This window comes from Pterocles gutturalis, unplaced genomic scaffold, assembly GCF_000699245.1.
Source record: "Pterocles gutturalis isolate BGI_N339 unplaced genomic scaffold, ASM69924v1 scaffold10218, whole genome shotgun sequence".
Lineage (NCBI taxonomy): Eukaryota > Metazoa > Chordata > Aves > Pterocliformes > Pteroclidae > Pterocles > Pterocles gutturalis.
Window position 1 is genome coordinate 1 of NW_010123087.1, and position 19,735 is coordinate 19,735.

The 19,735-nt window shown below is 46.1% G+C and overlaps 1 protein-coding gene across 1 annotated transcript in view; it reads left to right on the plus strand.

Annotated features, from left to right (window-relative positions):
- The first annotated feature begins 2,988 nt into the window (after positions 1–2,988).
- TYRO3 (TYRO3 protein tyrosine kinase) overlaps positions 2,989–19,735 on the plus strand; it is a 38,742-nt gene continuing 21,995 nt past the window's right edge. Inside the window, exons 1-6 of the mRNA XM_010077769.1 lie at positions 2,989–3,170; positions 5,425–5,525; positions 9,610–9,780; positions 12,323–12,409; positions 16,885–17,000; positions 19,422–19,599. Coding sequence (XP_010076071.1) covers positions 2,989–3,170; positions 5,425–5,525; positions 9,610–9,780; positions 12,323–12,409; positions 16,885–17,000; positions 19,422–19,599 — 835 coding nt within the window. The remainder of the gene's footprint in view (positions 3,171–5,424; positions 5,526–9,609; positions 9,781–12,322; positions 12,410–16,884; positions 17,001–19,421; positions 19,600–19,735) is intronic.

Here is a 19,735-nt window from a genome sequence, read left to right on the forward strand (position 1 = left end):
GTTGTTGGGTTTTTTTGTTTGTTTGTTTTTCCCTTCTGAACTCATTTTGCGAAGTTTCACCCCCGAGTCGGCAGGGAAAGGCAGCGATGGGAGACTCTCGGCGCCCAGGAGAACCTCCCGCAGGCTTCCCCCGGAGTTTGGGCTCCGCGCTGCGTGGGGAGCGGTGTGCGGGCGGTGGCACCGGGCTGGGGGGCTCTGGTACGGGCTGGATCGCCGGGTCAGGGTCCTGAGGAATGTGGGGAGCAAAAAACCTTTTCCTTGGTGTGCATGGGACACATCTCTTCACTCCCAAAATAACTTCACAAAAAACATACTTCTGTTCCTAAGAATCAAAATATTCAGAGGTGGCAAGTTTAAAAACAAAAACCAAAATACCAAAACAACAAACAAGTATGTCATATTTTGACAGCTAGTAGGTTTGTTTGCTGTCAGTTCTGTATGATAACTGGTTGATAAGAAATTTAGTCTAATTTTATTTCCAAGCTATGCATTTTAACTCCTGCAGCTCTTACAGGTAGGCTTGGGGGAACCTATTTGGATAAGATTATTTCTTGACCTGGCAAGAATGTTATCAGATGAGAAATCATGAGTGGGAGAGTAGAAGGAGGAACAGGTGGAAATTAAAATCCATATTGGCCTCCTGTGTGCTTCTTTCTGATACCTGCAGGAAGAGATGGTGCAGCTAAAACTGGATTTTTGTGGAAAACCCATGAATTAAAAATCCCTGATCTCTATTTCTTCATTTCAGTTGATCTTGATGAAAGGATTATACTTGGGCGATGTGGAAAATTACAACTCGGGCTGAACACTTGTACTGTATATTAATTTCCTACATCATTAATTTGTATGGGAACTGGAAACCATAAAGGGTCTCTGTTTAATTTGTGGGTAATTCTTTCAGCAGGGCGGTCTGAGGAAAGCTGAGTAGTTTGCTAGTCCATGAAGGCACCTGTGATGAACGTGTCTGTCAATTTGCGTGCATTCAGCAGCCTGGCTTCATCAGTTTTCTGTAACACAGAGAGAGCTGCTATGAAGCTTTCATGTTTTATTCCAATATTGTGAGTGGTGAAAGGGAGGATGCTTTCTGGCATGCACTGGGACATGTAATTTGTGTTACAGATGAGTTAAGTGATGCAAGGTTAGATCATCCTCACCCAAGGTGATTAAATCCTTAGCCCAGCAAACAAGCTGCAGCAGCTAAACTAAAATGATCATCTCGCCAGTTTTCCAGTGCTCTCTGTGAATATGTTAAATTAATAACAGCGGATAGAAAGGCAAAAGACTAAGTATGGGAAACCAGCTGTTGGCAGACTGGGGGATCTCCTTAAGGAAAGGAATAAAGTCCTTCTGCCTGTGTTCTGGGATTGCTCCCGGACCACTGGTGCTCTGCTGAGTACCGGCTGCTGGTGGCCGAGTGCCAGCTGGTCCCGCAGTGCTGGCTCCCAGCTCTTCCAGCTGTTACACCCATGCTGCCAGTCCCTCACTGTTGCCTGTGAGGTGGTGCCCGCGTGGCTGTGGGAGGGTGGTGTCTTGGAGAGAAGGGAATTGGCACATGAGAGATCTCTGTATTTGATCACCGGTCAGGCTGTAACAGAGTTTGAAAGCAACAGGGCTGCTTGTTGAGCAGCGCTCTGGATTTCACAACTGGCATTTTTCTGTCTGGCTGTGTAGGCTAGCGAGGCATCCTGTGAGAAGCTGACCAGCTGGTGAACTGGGTACAGTTGTAATGTGTTGTGATATGTGGCTGTGCTAGAGCAGCAGAGTGATGGAGTCATTTGTTTCTGAAGGATGTAGAAGCCACAGCCGGGGCATAATATTGAACTAGGCTAGACCTGTTCTGGTCTGTCAGTCCTGTGCCACCGCATAGGAAATGGCCACTCTCCCTAACAAAACTAGCTTTGCATTAGTTTCCCACCTTCTTGCTTTCCCACGGTCTCCTTTGATCCTCTGCTTCCTCCTTTAAATGCCTTTCTTAAATGCGCTTATATAGTGGGGTTCCGTGTTTTCTTGTGGTAACACATTCCATATATTCGCTTCTGCTTGAGGGAATGGCTTCCGTGTTTTCTTGTGGTAACAAATTCCATATATTCGCTTCTGCTTGAGGGAAACACTCCCCATCCACCTACACATGTAACAGCGCTCTGGGCCAAATTGTGATCGCTTCTGTGTCACTAAACCTGAGCGGCTGCACCGACTCTGCCCTTGCTGCTTCGCTGATCGCTTCTGTGTCACTCTAAACCTGAGTGGCTGCACCGACTCTGCCCTTGCTGCTTCGGGGTCGCAGCTGTACAGCTCAGAGTGTAACACGGTCCTTTGGCTGGACTGAAGGGTCAGAGAGGCTCGTCTGAGCTCACGCCCGCGTCACGCGACAGAAATATCTGTTCTGTAAACAATTCTGCTCCTCGGCGAGGTGTGCTGTGGAATAGGCTTTGCTTTCACGGGTTTTGCAAATTGCAGACAGGCTTTCTGTGATGCAGAGGAACAGTGTATGCTGAATAATGAGACACAATTGATTCTTTCTCGTATCCCAGCACTTTACAAATGCGTACAATGGAGCGAGCACGATGATTTCTTAGCTGCACAGGAACACCGTAGCTGAAATTCAAGCCTGGGGAAAAGAGGGAGGTGTGGTACTGTGTCGAGCCAACGTGCTTAGTGCTGCTGGATGACTGACATGAGGAAGCTCCCAGTGTTTCTACCTGGCTCTACCTGGGCACCACTCTGCAGAAGCTCACCGTGCTGTTACATGAGTTGAAAAAAAGCCCTGTGTATGGACTGAGCCACCACTTTCCTCCAGCAATTGTGCATTCTGTGCTTGCCTTTGACTATTGCTTAGCAGACATAGTAGAGCAGTGCTGAGACTAACAGACCCTGCTGCAGTGTGTGCTGGTAGGATATGTAACTCCAGACTGCCAACCTAGAGTAATTTGCTGTACTCCAACCCCCCTTCTTCTGGGGGTGGGGCGGAGTAGTATTTTTTTTTTAGGTATGAAATTTACAGGATCTCCAATCAAATTAAAGGTGTCCCAGGGTCAACCCGTCAAACTAAATTGCAGCCTCGAGGGAACGGAAGATCCTGAGATGTTGTGGATCAAGGATGGAGCAGTGGTGCAAAGCGTAGACCAGGTGTACATTCCAGTAGATGAAGAACACTGGATCGGCTTCCTCAGGTACAACAGATGCAGAAAAGGAAGAATATCGCGGAAACTATTGCACAGTTTTCTGCTGTCAGCTATATCTATGCAACTGCAGTGCCCTTGTCAGGGCAGGGTCCTTAGGTCTGCGGTTCGGTGCATGGCAAGGGCATAACTGAGAGCAGAACCGAAGCCACAGAGGGCTGAGATTTTATTCACTAGAACCATATTGGTTTTCTGACTACTGTGGTGACAGGTGCTTTGCTAATGCTTGTGATGCTTGAGACGTGACTTTGAGGTGAAAGGATGTTCTTGCCTTATTTGTTCATCTTGTTCTGCCATGCAGCAGGAAGACTAAGGTCTGACTTACGTAAATAGGTTTTCTCTCTCATACTCATTCCCTTCTCTTACTCTCTCTCTTGAGCTGTCAGTCTGCCTAAAGGGTGAGGATTGTTAATGGAAATGAGACTCCCAGGACTGCATCCCCTTTCTTTCTTTGGGGAGGATGTTTGTCACCTGAACCATCCCCGAGTCATTTTGCAGAGGCTTTCCTGATACACTTACACTATGCAATATCAGTCCTGCCCTGCTCAGAGGCACAAAACCTCTCTTCTGCAAAGCAGCTCTCTGTGCCTTTATTTCAGCAGAAGGAGGATGTCGGCTAATTCTGGAAGTACTAAGTTAAACCAGACCCAAGGTTCTGCTCTGGCTTTTTCTATGCATAGAGAGAGCTTGTACAAGGAAGCACGCCATCACCTTGAAGGCTCAGAACTATTGACTGAGAATCACTCTTCCCTGAGCTCCAGCTTCCTCTCCTGTTAGGTTTCTTAGATTGACGTTGCATGGAGTCAACAATTCCAGCAACTGAAAGTCTCTGTGCTAAAGCTTGTCTGTAATAAACATTTTGGCAGGGAAAAAAATCTGCTCCCAGTAAAACTGTTGCATAATGTTATGGTGTGTAGTTGTCTTGAAGCTGTACCATTTACTTCCCATCAGTTCTCCTAGTTAACTGTCTTTGCCTCTCAGTCTGATCTCCTTTCTCACCTCTTGTTTTCCTCCACTGAGAACTTTCTGCAGCACCATGGCTAAGGATAGGGTGCCGAATCTAGATGTGTCCATATCTTTTTCTCCTTTTTCCTTTCTTCTCCTGAAGTGATCCTTTCTACCACCCACTGTGTGACTCTCTGCTGCGATGGCTGTGTTTCAGAACATGCGGCTGGATGGGCAGGACAGCTGATGCCATTTGAAGGTACAGCTCTGAAAATCAGGCTGTAGTGGGTCCATTTTGTGCATTTCAGCAAACACTCTCCCTTTTCTGTCTTCCTTCCTGAGATGTTCTTCCCCTTCCCCAGTGTGGATGGTTAGCGTTAGACAGGCGGGCATCAGATCTGCTGAGGATCCCTGCATGGCAGCAGATGCATGGCTGCACGTCCCACAGGGGGGTAATCAACATATGTACCTTGACAGGTGCTCAGAGTCACACTGGTGCCTTTGGTGGCTGAGACCTTGTCACTTTGGGACCCAATTCTGCCCTTACTCGCTACGCTAGCCTTGTTTTGCGAATGGCAGATTTCCACCAGTGGAGCAAGGAGCAGAATTTCTGCTGCTCTGTCCCCAAGGCTACCTTCCCCTGCTTGGACGCATCTTCTCAGAAGGGGAGCTGCTGCTGAGCAAGGGGGGACGCTGAAGAGTTGGTAGGGTGAGGTGCTGTGCTGGAGCAGGCCAGCGTGACCCCTTGAAATAACAAATGGAGAGGCCCAGGGAGTTTTTCAGCGTGAGGCACTGTTGGGATAAGAATGACACTCAGTGCAGTTGAGGCAAAGGGGGGCCTTTTCTGACCCATCTGTTCCTGATGAGGCTGTCACCAGTCCTGTCACCTAACCGAGGTAAAACAGGCTTGTTGGAGGTTTGTGATCTGGAGTTGCTTGCCTGCTCAGCCATTGTAGGCTAAGCTGTCGCTCTTGAAGGCTAGCTAGAGTCATGATTCGGGATCAAGATAACCAACCCCTTCCTATCCTCAAAGGATACAGACAATGTGTTTTCTGTGATCACATTTCGGAGGCAGGCTGTCTGCTCTGCAGAGGATTCTCTCTCTCCGCTTCAGAGAGGAGCCTCCTGTCTCCACTGTTCGGCCGCGTGCTTTGTGCTGGCTGGTGCCTCCTCTCCAGAGCTGGCTGCGTCTCCATGGGTGTTGTCCGTGCATCTGGTTTGACAAACACTGGAGGGTCCTTTGGGGCAAAAATGTGCTTTATCCACACAAAATATCGATATGGCTTTTGACTTTTTTCAGCTTGAAATCCGTCGAGCGGACAGATTCTGGGAAGTACTGGTGCCAGGTTGAGAACGGGGGGAAGAAGGAAGAATCACAGCAAGTGTGGCTCATAGTGGAAGGTAAGGAGTAGTAGTAGCGCTGGTTTCCTTTCAGGGCTGACCCACCAATATGCTCTCGGTGGAAGTGGTGAGAGCAGATTGCTCCAGTGACAGGCTTCTTGGCTCTGAACGATTGCAGCTAACTGCAGTGAGATCACCACAGAGCAGGAGGAAGGAATGTTAGGAGAGTAGCTTCAAAGAGAGGGGCTGTCAGTTGTTACCTTCTGTTTTTATTTTGGCGTGTTAGGAAATGAGTGAAAGATCCTTTCACGTACATACATTTCTTTCCAGCCCCTCAATCAGTTGTTGCTTTGGTCTCCAAATAATTTGCAGAATGATGGGATGGTTCAGGTTGAAAGGGATCCATGGGGAACATCTGGTCCAACCCACTTCTCAAAGCAGACTCACAGCCTGGTTCTGTTTGTCAGCCAAACAGGTCTTTGAGAGCAAGGTACAGTTTTAGCCCAATTCTGAATTTTGGGAGAAGCACTCACTGTACATCAGTGCTTCATAGTAGTGACTGTTCCGTGTGGCTCTGTTTTGCCCAGTCATGTCTGATAAAGAATAGCTTCCATATGGTTGCCCGAAAGTCCCCCAAGGCAACGTGGATTGGTGGCTTCTTACTGCCTCTAGTTTCATTTTACTTGAGCCATGATTGTGTTACATCCTCAGAAGCTAGTACTCATAGGATGGCATAATATTTGGGAGGAAGTTGACAGGAACAGTGCATTTGCAGCAAGAAATGGCTTTTTGGATGTAATTGGTAACATTTTGGTCCAGACCTGAATCGACAGTCTTAAAAGAGGGGAAGGGGGGAGGGTGGTGTGGGTGGTGATGTGGTCTGGGTGTTTTACAGCAAAGGTCTCTCAGACATGGAAACATTCACAGCAGTTCTCACAGGAAGAGGAATGCTTACCTGCTGCCTTTCATAAATACCAGGCTTTTGTCCACCTATATTTTCAGGTGCAGTTTCAACTGGAGAACATTGTTTACAACTTAAAATGCTCTCTGTTGTGTAGGGTTTCTATTTCTATTCCAATTACCATGGCGCAGAGGTGGCTGCATTTGCATGGTGGGCACATTAGGAGTGGTTGGGTAGCTCAGTGTGCTAAGCCGTCTAAAAAATAAAGGATCCCTTCTGGATAGCACAGGCAAGAAATATCAGAGTCACAAAAACCAGCTGCAGATAGGTAAGGAGGACTGTTGAGAATAAAGGCCAAAGCTTACAGTGGAAGTGGAAGCTGAAAAAAATGCAACTGGTCACCTTTATGAGAAAAGCAAGTACAGCAGAAGCTAGTGAAACTTGAACGGAGCATTTAATCATGTGAAATCATGGGAGTTAGTGGAAAAAAAATTAAAAAATAACAAGTAGTGATGAGGGGTGGGTTTTTTAAAATGTGTCATCTGTTAGAATAAAAAAACACCAGGGAATACAAAACCTTTTCAGTCCCACTGTCACTGTAATTGCTGTATGTATTTCTTCCCTGGGCATATGAGCTTTGTCTAGAAGTGGTTGCTGTATTGATAATAACCATTCTCCTCTTTGAGTGAGAGAAGATCTTTACTGTGGTCATTTGCAGCCTTTGGTAGGTGCTGACACTGTTCAGTGTGCCACACAAAACAAGTGTGGACTACTGGTGATCTAACTTAAAGTGAGCTCGAATGGGTTTCCATGCTGTCTAATATCTGCCTTGAGATGCACTTAGGTAGTCTGTATCCGGCAGAATTTGTAGCAATGGTATTTGAACTGTCTTTGTAATACAGCTAAAATGTTTGATCTTGTGAAACACTCTGTGGAATTTACAAAAACAAAATTACTTTAAAACTGTTCCCTGGTTTAGAAACTAGACTCTGGCTTTACTGAGAACATGATAGTGTTTGATGCCCGGAGAGATAATCTAAGAGGCACACTGGGCAGTGTGACCACCTGTAGAATATGGATTATACTTCTTTTAGAACTTTCCCTCTGAAATTACACCTCTGACTGTGTGGCTCTTCCTGGGGCTGCTAGCCCTGTTGTGGCTAAACCCCCAGCCACACCTGTACAGACATATCTCCCTGAATTAACACTGGCTAAAAAACTGAGCTGTACAAAAAAAATCAGGCCCGTGCAAGCTTGGAACAGGGAGTAGACAGGCTCATTTCCTTGCTTTGCCCCCGATTTCCTGGCTGTTGGCTGCTCAGTGCCTCCATGGTGCATCTGTGAAAGGGGGGTGCTGGCACTCGCCTCTCGTACCAGGAGCTGGGAAGCTGTGTCACAGCCAGGGAGGTATCCAGGTGACATATGTATGGGGGCAGTGCAAGTTCCTGAGCTGGATGAGTCAGCTGCACTCCCTGAACTATGAGAGTTTTTAATTGTGATCTTGTCTGATCTGGTTAGCTGCTCCCAAAGTGAGAAAACCTGCCGAGCTGGGCAGGATCCTCCTAAAAGGTAACCTCTGGTGCCCTGGCAAAGGGACAGGAGGCAGGGATCCTTCTCACAGGTAGAAGAAACGATGGTATTTCCCCTTCTAACCTTCCTTGGAGCAGGAGGACAAATCAGGCAGAGGTGTCACAGCTGGTCTCTGAAAAGCTTATTTACTTTTATTGTTTATGTATTACTGCAATAAAAAAATAAAGTAAGACACGTAAGCAAAAAACAGCAGTAAATCAAGATGTCCTGAATGTTAGCCTTTGTACAGATAGGCACTGTCATTCCTGAAGTGACCTGTTTTTAGGCCTGTGTTAGTTTGTTCATTTATTTGCCACTTTAAAGGGGCAAGGAGGCGAGGAGGGCACAAAGAAACTGCCGCCTGAAAGACAGGAGCAGCAACTGAACAGCCAGTGAAAGACTGAGGACACCACTATCAGCTGGAGTGTAGGAGAAGTACCAGGCCTTGGGCTTCTCAATCCCTCTTTAGGCACCTGCGTTGATTGCCTCCTGTTGGAGGTGTTCAGCATTTGCCACACCACCTGGAGCTGCTTGGGCCTGTCGTCTTTGGCGAGGGACAGACAGGGTAATTTGAGCGTGTGAATGCACCATGTTGTTGGCTCCTCTGTTTCTGTGAGGCTGCAGATCAGCAGTTTCCAGAACACACTTTTTACAGCTGAGAATGCCTAGTTTTGGTGTAGATGCAGTTGGTAGTGGCTGTGCTTGACACCCAAAGCTTTGAGTATAAAAGGGAACTCGGTGTTTTTCTTCCACCAGTCACCAGAAGCACATGCTGGCTGTCCTGCCGGGTCAGCACCAGTGCTGATGGCTGGAGAATTTTGTATTACAGGGTTGGAGCACTGAAACCACAAGAGTTCTGGCATTGCCCATAAGAGGAACCACATCTTGTGATGTGTTGAGTTAACGCTCAGCTATTGCCACTTAGAGATGACCTGAGGTCGTTAGCATTGCAGCTGTGTTTTGCTCCCTGTGGACCTGTTGTGCCAAGCAGGAGTCTTTCCATGGTGGGGAACAGGTAGTTATCAAGAGAGCTATGTCTGTGGATAGCTCTGAAAGAAATTACCCCTAACTCTAAGGCAGCCTGGTTCTTGTGGTGTCGGAGCATGCTGGAAGGCAGCTCCAGTCAATTACACTGTGGAGAGAGCATTGTAAATTATTCTGGTCTCTCAACTGGATGATTCTTTCCTCATTCATGGGTTTGTTACAGCCTCTAGTTCAAGACATTCACAAGCTTCAGTTTTTAATGCATAGCAAGAGGTATCTGCAGCTGGATGAGGTATCTTTTTAAAGTCGTGTCTGCCACCACTAAAGTTATTGACTGTTACCTCTTTAAACTCCAATCTCTCCAGCTGAAAAAATGAGCAAATACAGCCACTAAAAGCTACTTCATAGGGGACTCTTGAAGGAGGCTCACTGAAAGAGGTTTTTCAAAGGCATTTTGGGAAGCAAGCACTCTTTTCTCTCTGACTTCTTCTAGTGGGAGTATGTAGACATTCATGGCCTGAGGTGATCCAGCATATCTGACCCTTGGTTCTTGTGAAGGGCTTGCAGGGAGTCAGATTAGGCATAGAGGCAGGGCAGGTGGGTGTCCAGTGTTTGGCACTGGTATTAGTGGAAATAAACAAGGAGACAGGAGTCTTGCCAGTTATTATCACTTGTCTGTTGCTTTTCTAGGTGTGCCCTACTTTACTGTGGAACCTGAGGATGTGTCCGTGTCCCCTAATGCCCCATTTCATATGACCTGTGCTGCTGTTGGTCCCCCTGAACCAGTGACAATTGTCTGGTGGATGGGAGACTCTAGAGTGGGGCTTCCAGACATCTCCCCCTCCATCTTAAATGTGTCAGGTAAGGCTGCTGCCAATGCAGGAGATCCCTTTGAGCATCAGAAGAGGAGGCGAGCTCTCTTCTGATCATGCCTAGTGACACTGGGTAGCTATGTAGTGTGAGAATGGTCTTTGACTGTACATTGAGGGTGAGAGGTCACGATCACGTACAAAGCCGGATCATTTTGAGGGGTGATCGTTGCTCTGCGTATTTTCTGCTGGCGTGAGGTGCGCAGGCTCTTCAGAGCTTGGGTGGGGCTGGCACTGTGGTAAAGATGCTACTGGACAGATGATGCATTGGGTGCTTCTCTTGTTCCACCATGTGGAGTGTGTTCATGGTTATATTAAGTGACTCTCTTGGTGACATTTGGCTTGGAAATCTCCAAGTGTTCGCATGTAGCAGATGCCACCTCCTCCTTCTTTGCACAGCCATGTCACACACTGCTTTCTCCTCTCTTCCCTCCTTCTCTGTTCTTGCAGGATGCTCTTATCGTTAAAACCTGACTGCCTCATGTAATTGTTTGATAATTTTAGAGTGGTTGTGTGTGTTGGTGCTGAAGTGGGCTGGTAGGTATCCTCAGAGACCAGGGTTTGCTCCAAAGTGGGCACTAGGTGCGTGGTGGTAGGACTGCCTTCCCCAGCAGTGTCAGCTGAAGAACTCAGGAGCTAGTAGATGTTCAGGCTTCAATTCAGCCCACTTTTGGGAAAGGGGTGATGTATCCCTACCAGGACCTGACTGCAGCTCCTTTTTGTAGTTAACCTCCTAAAGGTAACTTTATTCTAGCTAGTTGTCCAGCAGCTTTGTGTTTCTTCTCTTGACTGCTGCTTTATTATTCCCAGCCAAAGCTGAACTAGCTATTTAGAAAGAAAAGGTTTTACGACTCGCTCATCTCTGGGGCCTCTTCATCAGTGTTAATACAGTTACACCCCAGGGGAGTTTCTGTACATCTTTGGCCGTCCTTTGAGCTATCCAATCCTATTAAGCCTTCCCTTAGAACCTAATTTATATGTAAATCAAAACCTGGTTTGTGATTTGCAGTGGTTTTATCATCTGCTTCCTCTCTTCCGTAGCCACTCAATTCTGTTCCAAGTTGGAAATGAAAACTGCTCCCTTATGATATAATCTGACTGCTGAAATGGCAACTGAAAAGACTGATAGTCAAGAGGGGGAGAAAAGAGGAAAAAAGTCTCCCTTCCTCTGCTGGTCTCATCCCCCAGTGACAAAACTTCTGTCATTGAGGGGCAGTGGCATGGGGGCCTGAAGAAGGGCATCTGCTGCTAGTGATTCTCCAAATGGCTTCTCCAAATAACTGTTATATATATTTATCACTAGCACATTTTTTTGCCCCTTTCAGTGTTCTTTGGGATGTCCCTTGGGCAGATCTTGTCTTTGCAATGGAAAAAATGTAGCAGGACACAAGCTGCAGGGTCATATTGCAGAAGCATGTAAAAAAAAGATGGTTGTTAAGAAAACAAGCATTGCTAGCTAAAGAAAGTACTGAATTCTGAAAAAATAGTAATAAAGTACTGGCTGGAAAGCAAATATTTATGAGGTTCAGCAAGCAGTTGTTTTGGTAAAAGGATTGTTGTGTTTGTAAAGCAGTGCTGGCAATGGTGCTAGAGAGTAAGGAGATCTTGGTTTGCAGTGTGTTTTGTGTTTTCCTCGGGGCAGGGCTGTGCTTGGTTCTGTGTTTTTGCCATGCCTACCAGGTGCTGCTCTGCTCTGCTGCCTGGCCTTCAGCCTGCTGGCAGCATTTTCCTCTGGCTCACTAGGGTGAGTGGAAGATGCTAAAGTACTTTGCTCTTTCATTTTATAGCAGTCCCTCCTCTCTTCCCCTACACCTTCACAATGCTGCTAATTTCAGGCTTGGGAGATGAATCAAAGGGCAAAGACAGACACTGTGCAAGCTGCTCCATGCAGCTCTGAAGGCTTTTTCCCTCCTAAACTGTATGTCCATAGTGTCCTAAACCTTCTCACAGAAGAGAGGCAGCGTAATCCTTGCTTGCATTGTGTCACCCCTGGAAAGTGCCTCAGTGCTGATGCAGTAGTGTTTTACTTTCACTTCCACTTGTTTGCAAGATGAGAGACAGGTGGGCATTAGCTGGAAATCTGCAGCATCTGGTTGGAAGTTTGCCTGGGTTTACAGCCCAGTCAAAAGATGGTTGTTGCTCAGGATGTTGCCTGAGGTCCAGAGTGTTGGGCCTTGTATAAGCACGTGGTTCAGCATGATCCCTGCTCCAGAGATGCTCACCAGAAAGTAACAAGTGGACATCTACTCACTGAGCACTGTGAGCTGCTCCTCTGCCAGATTCATCTTTCTTTTTCAGTGCTTTCTGAAGCTCCTGTGAAAGCTCTTCTACACTGCCACACTCTCTTCGTTAGAAATGTGTTTCGCACGTTAATTACGTTGAAATTCATGTGCCTTTGACTGGCACCCAGCTCAGCCCTCCAATTGCCTGTACAGCTTGAGCTGGATGTCGCACATAATTGAAATTCTGCTGAAGGTTGAAGCTGGATTATATAGCTGTTTGTGTTTCCTTTCCTTTTCTTGGCTGATCTCTAGGTATTAATCAAAGCACAGTTTTCTCCTGTGAAGCTCACAACGTAAAGGGATTGTCTTCATCTCGGACAGCCACTGTTCAAATCAAAGGTGAGAGAGTGCAAGAGAACGGGCAAGGGACTTGGGTTTAGCTCTCTGGGGAGGGAAAGTAGGGTTCCTTATTGCAAGGGGCTGTCTCCAAGCTGCCAGCAACCAGCACTGGTTGGAGCTCTGAGCAGCCGAAACGATGCTCTGTGCTCTAACAGCAGTTCCCGCTTGCTGCACGGGGCCATGTCCCCATGCTGTTCAAAATAAACCACATCTGACTCGGGAGTGGAAATGTGATGTCAAATCACAGTTTTTCCTTGAAAAGGAGAGAGTCAGAGCAGTCAAATTGTTTGTGAGAAATGCAGCTGGGCGTAAGTCTGTAGCTGGAGAAATCTTTCCTCCTTGGAGATAGATGGGTCTTGTTGGAGCCAAAGGGGCCATTACCTCTGCTTGCTTCTATTGGCATCATATTAGATGCTGAAAAAAGACAAGGAAGGCAATCACCACTGGCCAGTAAAGTCTGCTTATCCACACTGTTTTTATGGAATTTATAATTGTAATACTTTGCTCTTCAAGAACTCATTCAAAACAAATAATTCCTGGCCTTTGCATGACCGATTGCCATTTGGAAGTCACTAAGCTGATATCATGTTTTCTCTGTTCCTCCAGGTGACTGAAAAGGGGATAATCAGAGCAATCAGCTCTTCCCCTCCTCTTCATGTTGAGATGCTTCTGCATTTGAATTTTTAGTGATGCTTTAATGCACATTAAATAACATGATTATTAGTTCCAGGAAAGGCATGTCACAAAAAATCATTTGTTCAAGTAGTAGCTTATGCTCAGCATGAATAAGAGCAAGCATTTATGGCTGTATCAGAACTCACAGTTGTATTAGCTAATATTCATTAAAGGATAGTTTACAATCCAGCTGTAGATGTGCCACTCTTAGTGTATTTTCCTTCAGGACATTGTGGTTACTGCTATGCCAAGAATGCAGTATGCTGGACTAGTAAGAATTATAACTTAATTTAAAAATGTTTGGAGTTGTTTCCTTAAAGGCTTGTCTACACAGGGGAATTAGTTATTGTGGAATGTATCTTCTGCGGATATTTTTATCCTGGGATAGAATTTAGTTTGCAAAGCTCATTATGCTTAAAAAAAAAAAAAACCTCATCAAGCTGTAATTTGAAATAGTATTTAACATAAACAAGCTTTTTTCTTTTTTTAATGTTAACACAGCTTTTTTTTTTTTTTTTAATCTTCTTCTTAACCATTAGTAAGATGATGGGGTAAAGGCCTCAGAATTCTTGCATTTCCCAGCAATTACATTTAGCCAAAAGTGCTCCAAAGGGGTCAATCATCAGCTAATGAGCCTATTTTGGAGGGAGGTATTGCTATCACACACTTGTGTGCACACACACACTTTTTAGAGCTGAGGAAGAGCAAGCTTAAATGATTTGGCAAATGTTGCACCATTATGTGGCATGTCCAAGAAATAAAAACCAGGTTTTAAATAGCAAGTCCAGTGGTGTAGTCCTAAAAGTTCTAACTGCAATCCCTCAAAGATATGTCTGAAAGAGTAGTTATAAATGTAGGGAAGTGATGAGGCTCATCTAGAGAGCAAAAGTTTTGAAGATCTAGTACAGCCCCTGTTAAAATTAAAGGAAAGCTCCTGACAAGGACAACAGGGGCAGCAGCAGGAACAGGAGCAGGCCCAGATAATGTTTATTTGGTCCTTGATCCTATGAACATTTAGACTTCAATGAAATTACTCCTGGGACTAGTTGTCCGTGCACACATGATCAAGTCCTTCCTCTCTTACACAGATCCGTCTGCTAATGAGGACTCTCAAGTCCTTCTACAATTTATTAAACAATTTGTTTCTTCTGTGTTTCCAGAGGCAAATATTTTTGCTAGGACATTTACAAACTGTTAACATTTCTTCCTGTTTGCTGCTGTTGTTATTCATTATCTATTCTCTGTAGTGCCCACACTGTGCTGGGTGTACTCCAAGCAGAAAATTACTGTTATTGTAGCCCGCAGTCCCCAGCCCTGCACAAAGCCCCATTGTTCCAGCCACTCTACAAGCGCGAGGAAGTTAACTCTCGTTATGTTAATCCTCAAGGTCCTGTTTTCAGACTGGTTTTGCTCTCCTTCCTTCATGTGTGCAGCTCAGACTTTTAGGGTGTTTCAGACCACAAGAGGAAACAGCCACCCAGAGTTTTTTCCCAGTACACAGCAGGGAAATGTATCTGCCCCTTCTGCAAATGGCAGAGTTAGGGGAAGGTGCAAGCCAGCCAGCCCCCTTCAGTGGCTGTTGCCATTACAGAGTGGATGCATTAGCAGTTGATTATTTATTTTCAGTGGTGGTATAACCCGTTCCTCCTTTGGGCCTGCCATCCAGTGATGAAAATTACATGTTGCTAAACCCAAACGTTATGAGTGTGTTTATGAAAGACTTGAGTTAAGGGCAATGTTTAAATGATACCCAAGTAAGCAGTGAAAGCAAGCTTTTTCCCCTCAAAGAGCTTACAAACCTGAATACCCAAAGAGAAAGAAAAGTCAAAGTTAACTCACAAAGACCTTTCACGGAAAGGCAAAGAGCTCATTGCCCATCTTCCATCCCAACCCCGTGCTCTGCTGCCCCACCTCCCGCCCACACACACTGTTCTTATCTAGGTGCCAGCCTCCTGCCTTGAGTCCTGGTAACTAGTTAACCAGACAACAAAGGCTCTATAGGGTTAATCTGTGGCACCATCTCTTCCCTGCCCCCTCCTCTCCTCTAGGCCCTCTGTAGAGACCTGTGAGGGGGCTTTGGTCTAAGCTTTTCTCATAGAATCACAGAATGGTTTGGGTTGGAAGGGACCTTAAAGATCATCGAGTTCCAACCCCCCTGCCATGGGCAGGGACACCTCCCACCAGCCCAGGTTGCTCAAAGCCTCATCCAGCCTGGCCTTGAACCCCTCCAGGGATGGGGCATCCACAACTTCCCTGGGCAACCTGGGCCAGTGTCTCACCACACTCACAGTGAAGAATTTCTTCCTAATGTCTAGTCTAAATCTCCCCTCTTTCAGCTTATACCCATTACCCCTTGTCCTCTCACTCCACTCCCTGATGAAGAGTGCCTCCCCATCTCTCCTGTAGCCCCTTTCAGCACTGGAAGGCTGTTGTTAGGTCTCCTTGGAGCCTTCTCTTCTCCAGGCTGAACAACCCCAACTCATGCAAGATGGCCCAGTGGAGGTGCTGAAGGCAGCACTGTGGTTGTGCTCTCTGACAGTAGAAGATGCAGCTGAAGGAATCCTGGTTTGCAATTACTTACCCAGTGCTGCTTTCCACTGGACAGGTGGAAAATTCAGTCTGTAGGCAGAGCCTTGTCCTGAGCACCATTGGGTTTTTGAAAGAGGAGTCCAGAGGGTACAATTTGTTGAGTTGCTGCAGGAAGAGTATTACTCATGGCAGCAGTGCAGAATTTTATAAAATGAGCAAAAGGCCAGGGGAGAGGTTAATATTCATGAAGCTGGTAATTTTTTCAGGAGTGAGGTGCCTAAATAAAAGCAGAGACTCAGGAATTAAAAACAAATGGTAGGGGTATATTGGGAAGAATAGGAAGTAACTATGTGGAATTACAGTGGGAGGAAAAGACAAGGCCAAGGGAAATATTGAGGATCGATCCTAAAAGGAAGGCAAAGAGCTCAGGTTAACGCCACAATATGCTAGAGGCCCCTGCAGTGATGGAGGTGTCTGGCCAGAGCGAGAGTGGAGGGGCAGTGCTCTGGTGCTGCTCTGTGTTGGTAGGAAGCACAAACATCTGGTTAGATGGCCAGTCGGGGAATCCAGATTTTGTTCCTGGCTCTGCCCTTAGTTTGCAGTGTGGTGTCAGCCGAGTAATATTTTGCCTCAAATTGCCTCTGTACAGAACAGTGCTTTTTGAGTTTATTCATCCAAGCCTGAAGGAGGCACAGTTTTCAGCCCAGGCTCTGTCCCAGGGTGTTTCAGGAAGGGTTTGTAAGGAGGCAGCACTTTCATAGCGCCCAGCAGTCTACTGCAAATCCATCTGCAGGGTATTCAGGTCGCTACAGCAAACCACCCTTTGAGTGGTGCTGGCAGAGCTGGTTTCGGGGGCTGGACTGAGAACTAGGGGAGGGATTTTAAAGCCCTGATTTGGTTGACAATGTAGGTCCCCAGGCCATTGTGTTCGCAGGGCTGGGTCAAGGCATTGCAACGGAGGGGGGAGGGAGGAGGGCTGAGCAGCCAAGGTGTAAACATTTCACACTGGCATTGCTATCAGAGATCAGCTGCTGCCTGTATGCATCAAGCAAGTATGCTGGACTATTAAAGAATGGATGCCAATAGCTTGTTCAATGTTAAGATAATAGTTTTCGTTGACAAGAGTCAGGGACACTCTCGAAAGATGTAATATTGTACTATTCCTATTAGTGATTTCATTGCATAACTTTGAGCCTCAAGCCTCTGCCGTTTTCATGTGAATACCTGCTTAGTTCTGTGTATACTGAAAGGTCTCTTTGTTTCCTTTATAGCCATGCCTCTCCAGCCTCTCAATGTAACTGTAAGCCAAGTCACCAGCAGCAACGCCAGCGTGGTCTGGGTGCCAGGATTTGATGGCCGCGCACCCCTCCACTCTTGCACTCTTCAGGTATGGCCCCTCTGGATTGTTCTCTGCCCTGCCCAAGGGATTAGGAGCTTGCAAAGTATAGGATGTGGTACAGGAAAGGTGGGAATGATGGAGGCAGGAGGCAGACTGGCTTTTTGAAACAAAGCCAGGCCCGTTTGCATGTTTGGGTAATTTTAAGTCCTACCTCTAAATCTTGTTTGGTTTTCCATTGCTGAAGACCAATTCTGCCCAGAAAATCAGGGGTGGTAATATCCTTTAGCTCTACTGGCTGCTGAATACTCAACATCTCTAAAAAATTGGACTGCTTCTTTAGGTTCCTGAGAACAAAAGTACGTGTCCAACATCAGGCAGAGTTAGTTTCTAGCATTGCACACTTAAGTGGAAAATCAGATCAAACAGCTGGTAACCGAGCGTCAGAAAGAAGTGGTGATTCCTGAAGCAGGCAATGCAAACATAGCTAGGCACATTCCCTATGGATTTACCTGCCAGGTGTGAATATTGGGCCCCTGTGCTTTCCCTCCCTGATTACAGCGGCTATGTGAGCTGGACTGGAATTTCTATGGGCTGTTGCCAACTACGTAGAGGAGGATTATAAATACAAGGTATGCTGAAAGCAGCCTAGCTAATTTCCTTGCAGTCCTCTTTTTATTTGAAGAGGAAACTAGAGGTTTCATGTTCTGATGTTTACTCCCTTTCATAAGTAAAAGAAACCATCATTTTGTTTTAACTCACTGGCAGAAAGAATGCCTGGATATATCTGGCCCTGGTCTCTGGGATTTGTTGCTGCTTCTGTTCTTGTTTGTGTCTGAAAATGGTTTTCTTCCTCTGTTTTACAATGCGGGTTATCTCCAGTTGGAACAGCCTATTCTCTCTGGCTCCCATGCTGCAATGCTAATCACCCTGGGTTTTGAGTTCCCCCTCTGGCTTTTGGCAGGGGCAAGGTAGGGGGGATGGGACATGTGGAAAAGAGGCTGAATCAGAGCAGCTCAGTTTCTGTCCACTCAGCAGTCTCTCACTCCTTTTCTAAGCCTTTTCTGTTCTATTTGGGGAGGACAGAAGTTCCTGCATTTGGATCTGGGAGCAGGGTAACTTGGCAATAACCCTCCACGGACAGAAAGCCGTGCTTCCTCTGTCTGCCACACTGAGAGATTTCCTGAGAGATGCTGAACCACGTTTCCCTGTGAAAATGCACACGCTCCTGGCTCCCCATGATTGTACTTCTCAGAGCCTTCCAGAAAGAGAAGGGGGATTGAAACTTGGCTGTGGTTTTCTGGCACTGGGAATTCCAGCGGGTGCCCCAGGAGCACCAAGAGACAGGCAGATTGCTTGTGGGGACAGCGCAGGGACTCGCTGTGCTTGCTCACTATGAACACAAGCCATGTTCCAGGGCATAAAGGGGGCAGATGTAAGAGCCCCAGCTCTTCAGACTGCTGAACAGAAATACATCATCAAACTGACATAAAAGTCTGCTTGGTTTTTTGCCTGCTTTGGACGACACTGATAATGACAACAATATGTTTTTCTCTTAAGGAAACTTGAGATTTTTCCTTTTTATTAGCCAGATAAATCAGTGGGCCAAAAGTGTGCCTGAGAATGAGCAGAAGGGCAGGGGAAAGGGAGAAAGGCTACTATATAAAGATTATCAAGTCCACATGAGTGTTTCACTTTTATCGGTACACCTTGCTTTTGCTCTCAGCTTTGCTGTTTCATATGCACTTGAGAAGAAAGCTAGGCTGAGCCTGGGAGCTGTGCAGTGATTTCTGCTATTGTCAGTGCAAAAGCAGGAACATCGAACCTGTCTGTGCATTAAAAGCAGACAGCGATAGCAGATTTAAATTAACATTCATGTTGCTTAAAAGTTCAGATTTGAAGAAAAAGAAGTTGCAGGAGTGGTAAAAAGTTGCTTTTCAGTTTAATTTGAAACTGTTTCGCTGAACTAAGCTACCAGTGTCCACCATGTCTTTAATCCACTACAAAACTGAAAATATACAAACTTCTGAAAAAGGAGTTGAGAAAAATGTGACGCTAGGCAACAGGGAAGTTGATCTACCAATTTTCATTGCCCAAATTTAGACAAGCCTCAGAAGCCAGCCACTAGCATTCAAAGCAACAAGAACATTTAGTTTTCTTTAAAGGAAATAAGAATCAACTGTAGAATTTGTAACATAAGTAAGGAAATGTTTTAAAATATGGAACCAAATTTTCAGCTGGTGGAAAATTGTTGTACTGCCAGAGTTAGGAGAGTGGTATCGCTTAAACCAAATAAAGGCATGGCTCATGATTCTTAGTTTGACAACTCCCTTTTCAGTATTTCAACCACCACTGGTACCATATCTATTCTTGCACCTGCATAAACTAACCATGGAATGGGTTCTTGTCCCTCTGGACCTGTTGGTCATATGGCTTATGGTAACAGTCTTCTCCATTTCATTCTTGGCACAGGTAGCTGAGTCACCAGATGGCCAGGAGGTCTCCACTGAAGTCACCCCGGTGCCCCCCTTTGCCTATGGTGTGCAAGGCCTGAAGCATTCCACCAACTACAGCGTTCGTGTGCAGTGCAGCAATGAGATGGGCAGCTCCCCTTTCACTGACAGGGTTTATTTCCAGACCCTGGAGCTTGGTAAGCAAATGGCAGACGAGAACAGGAGAGCAGTTGTGAATCTGAAAAAGGGACATCATGATAAACTTAACTGAATGCCTCCTTGCTAATTCTGAAATGCAGGAAACATGATACTGTCAGATTGCTTGTCCACTGT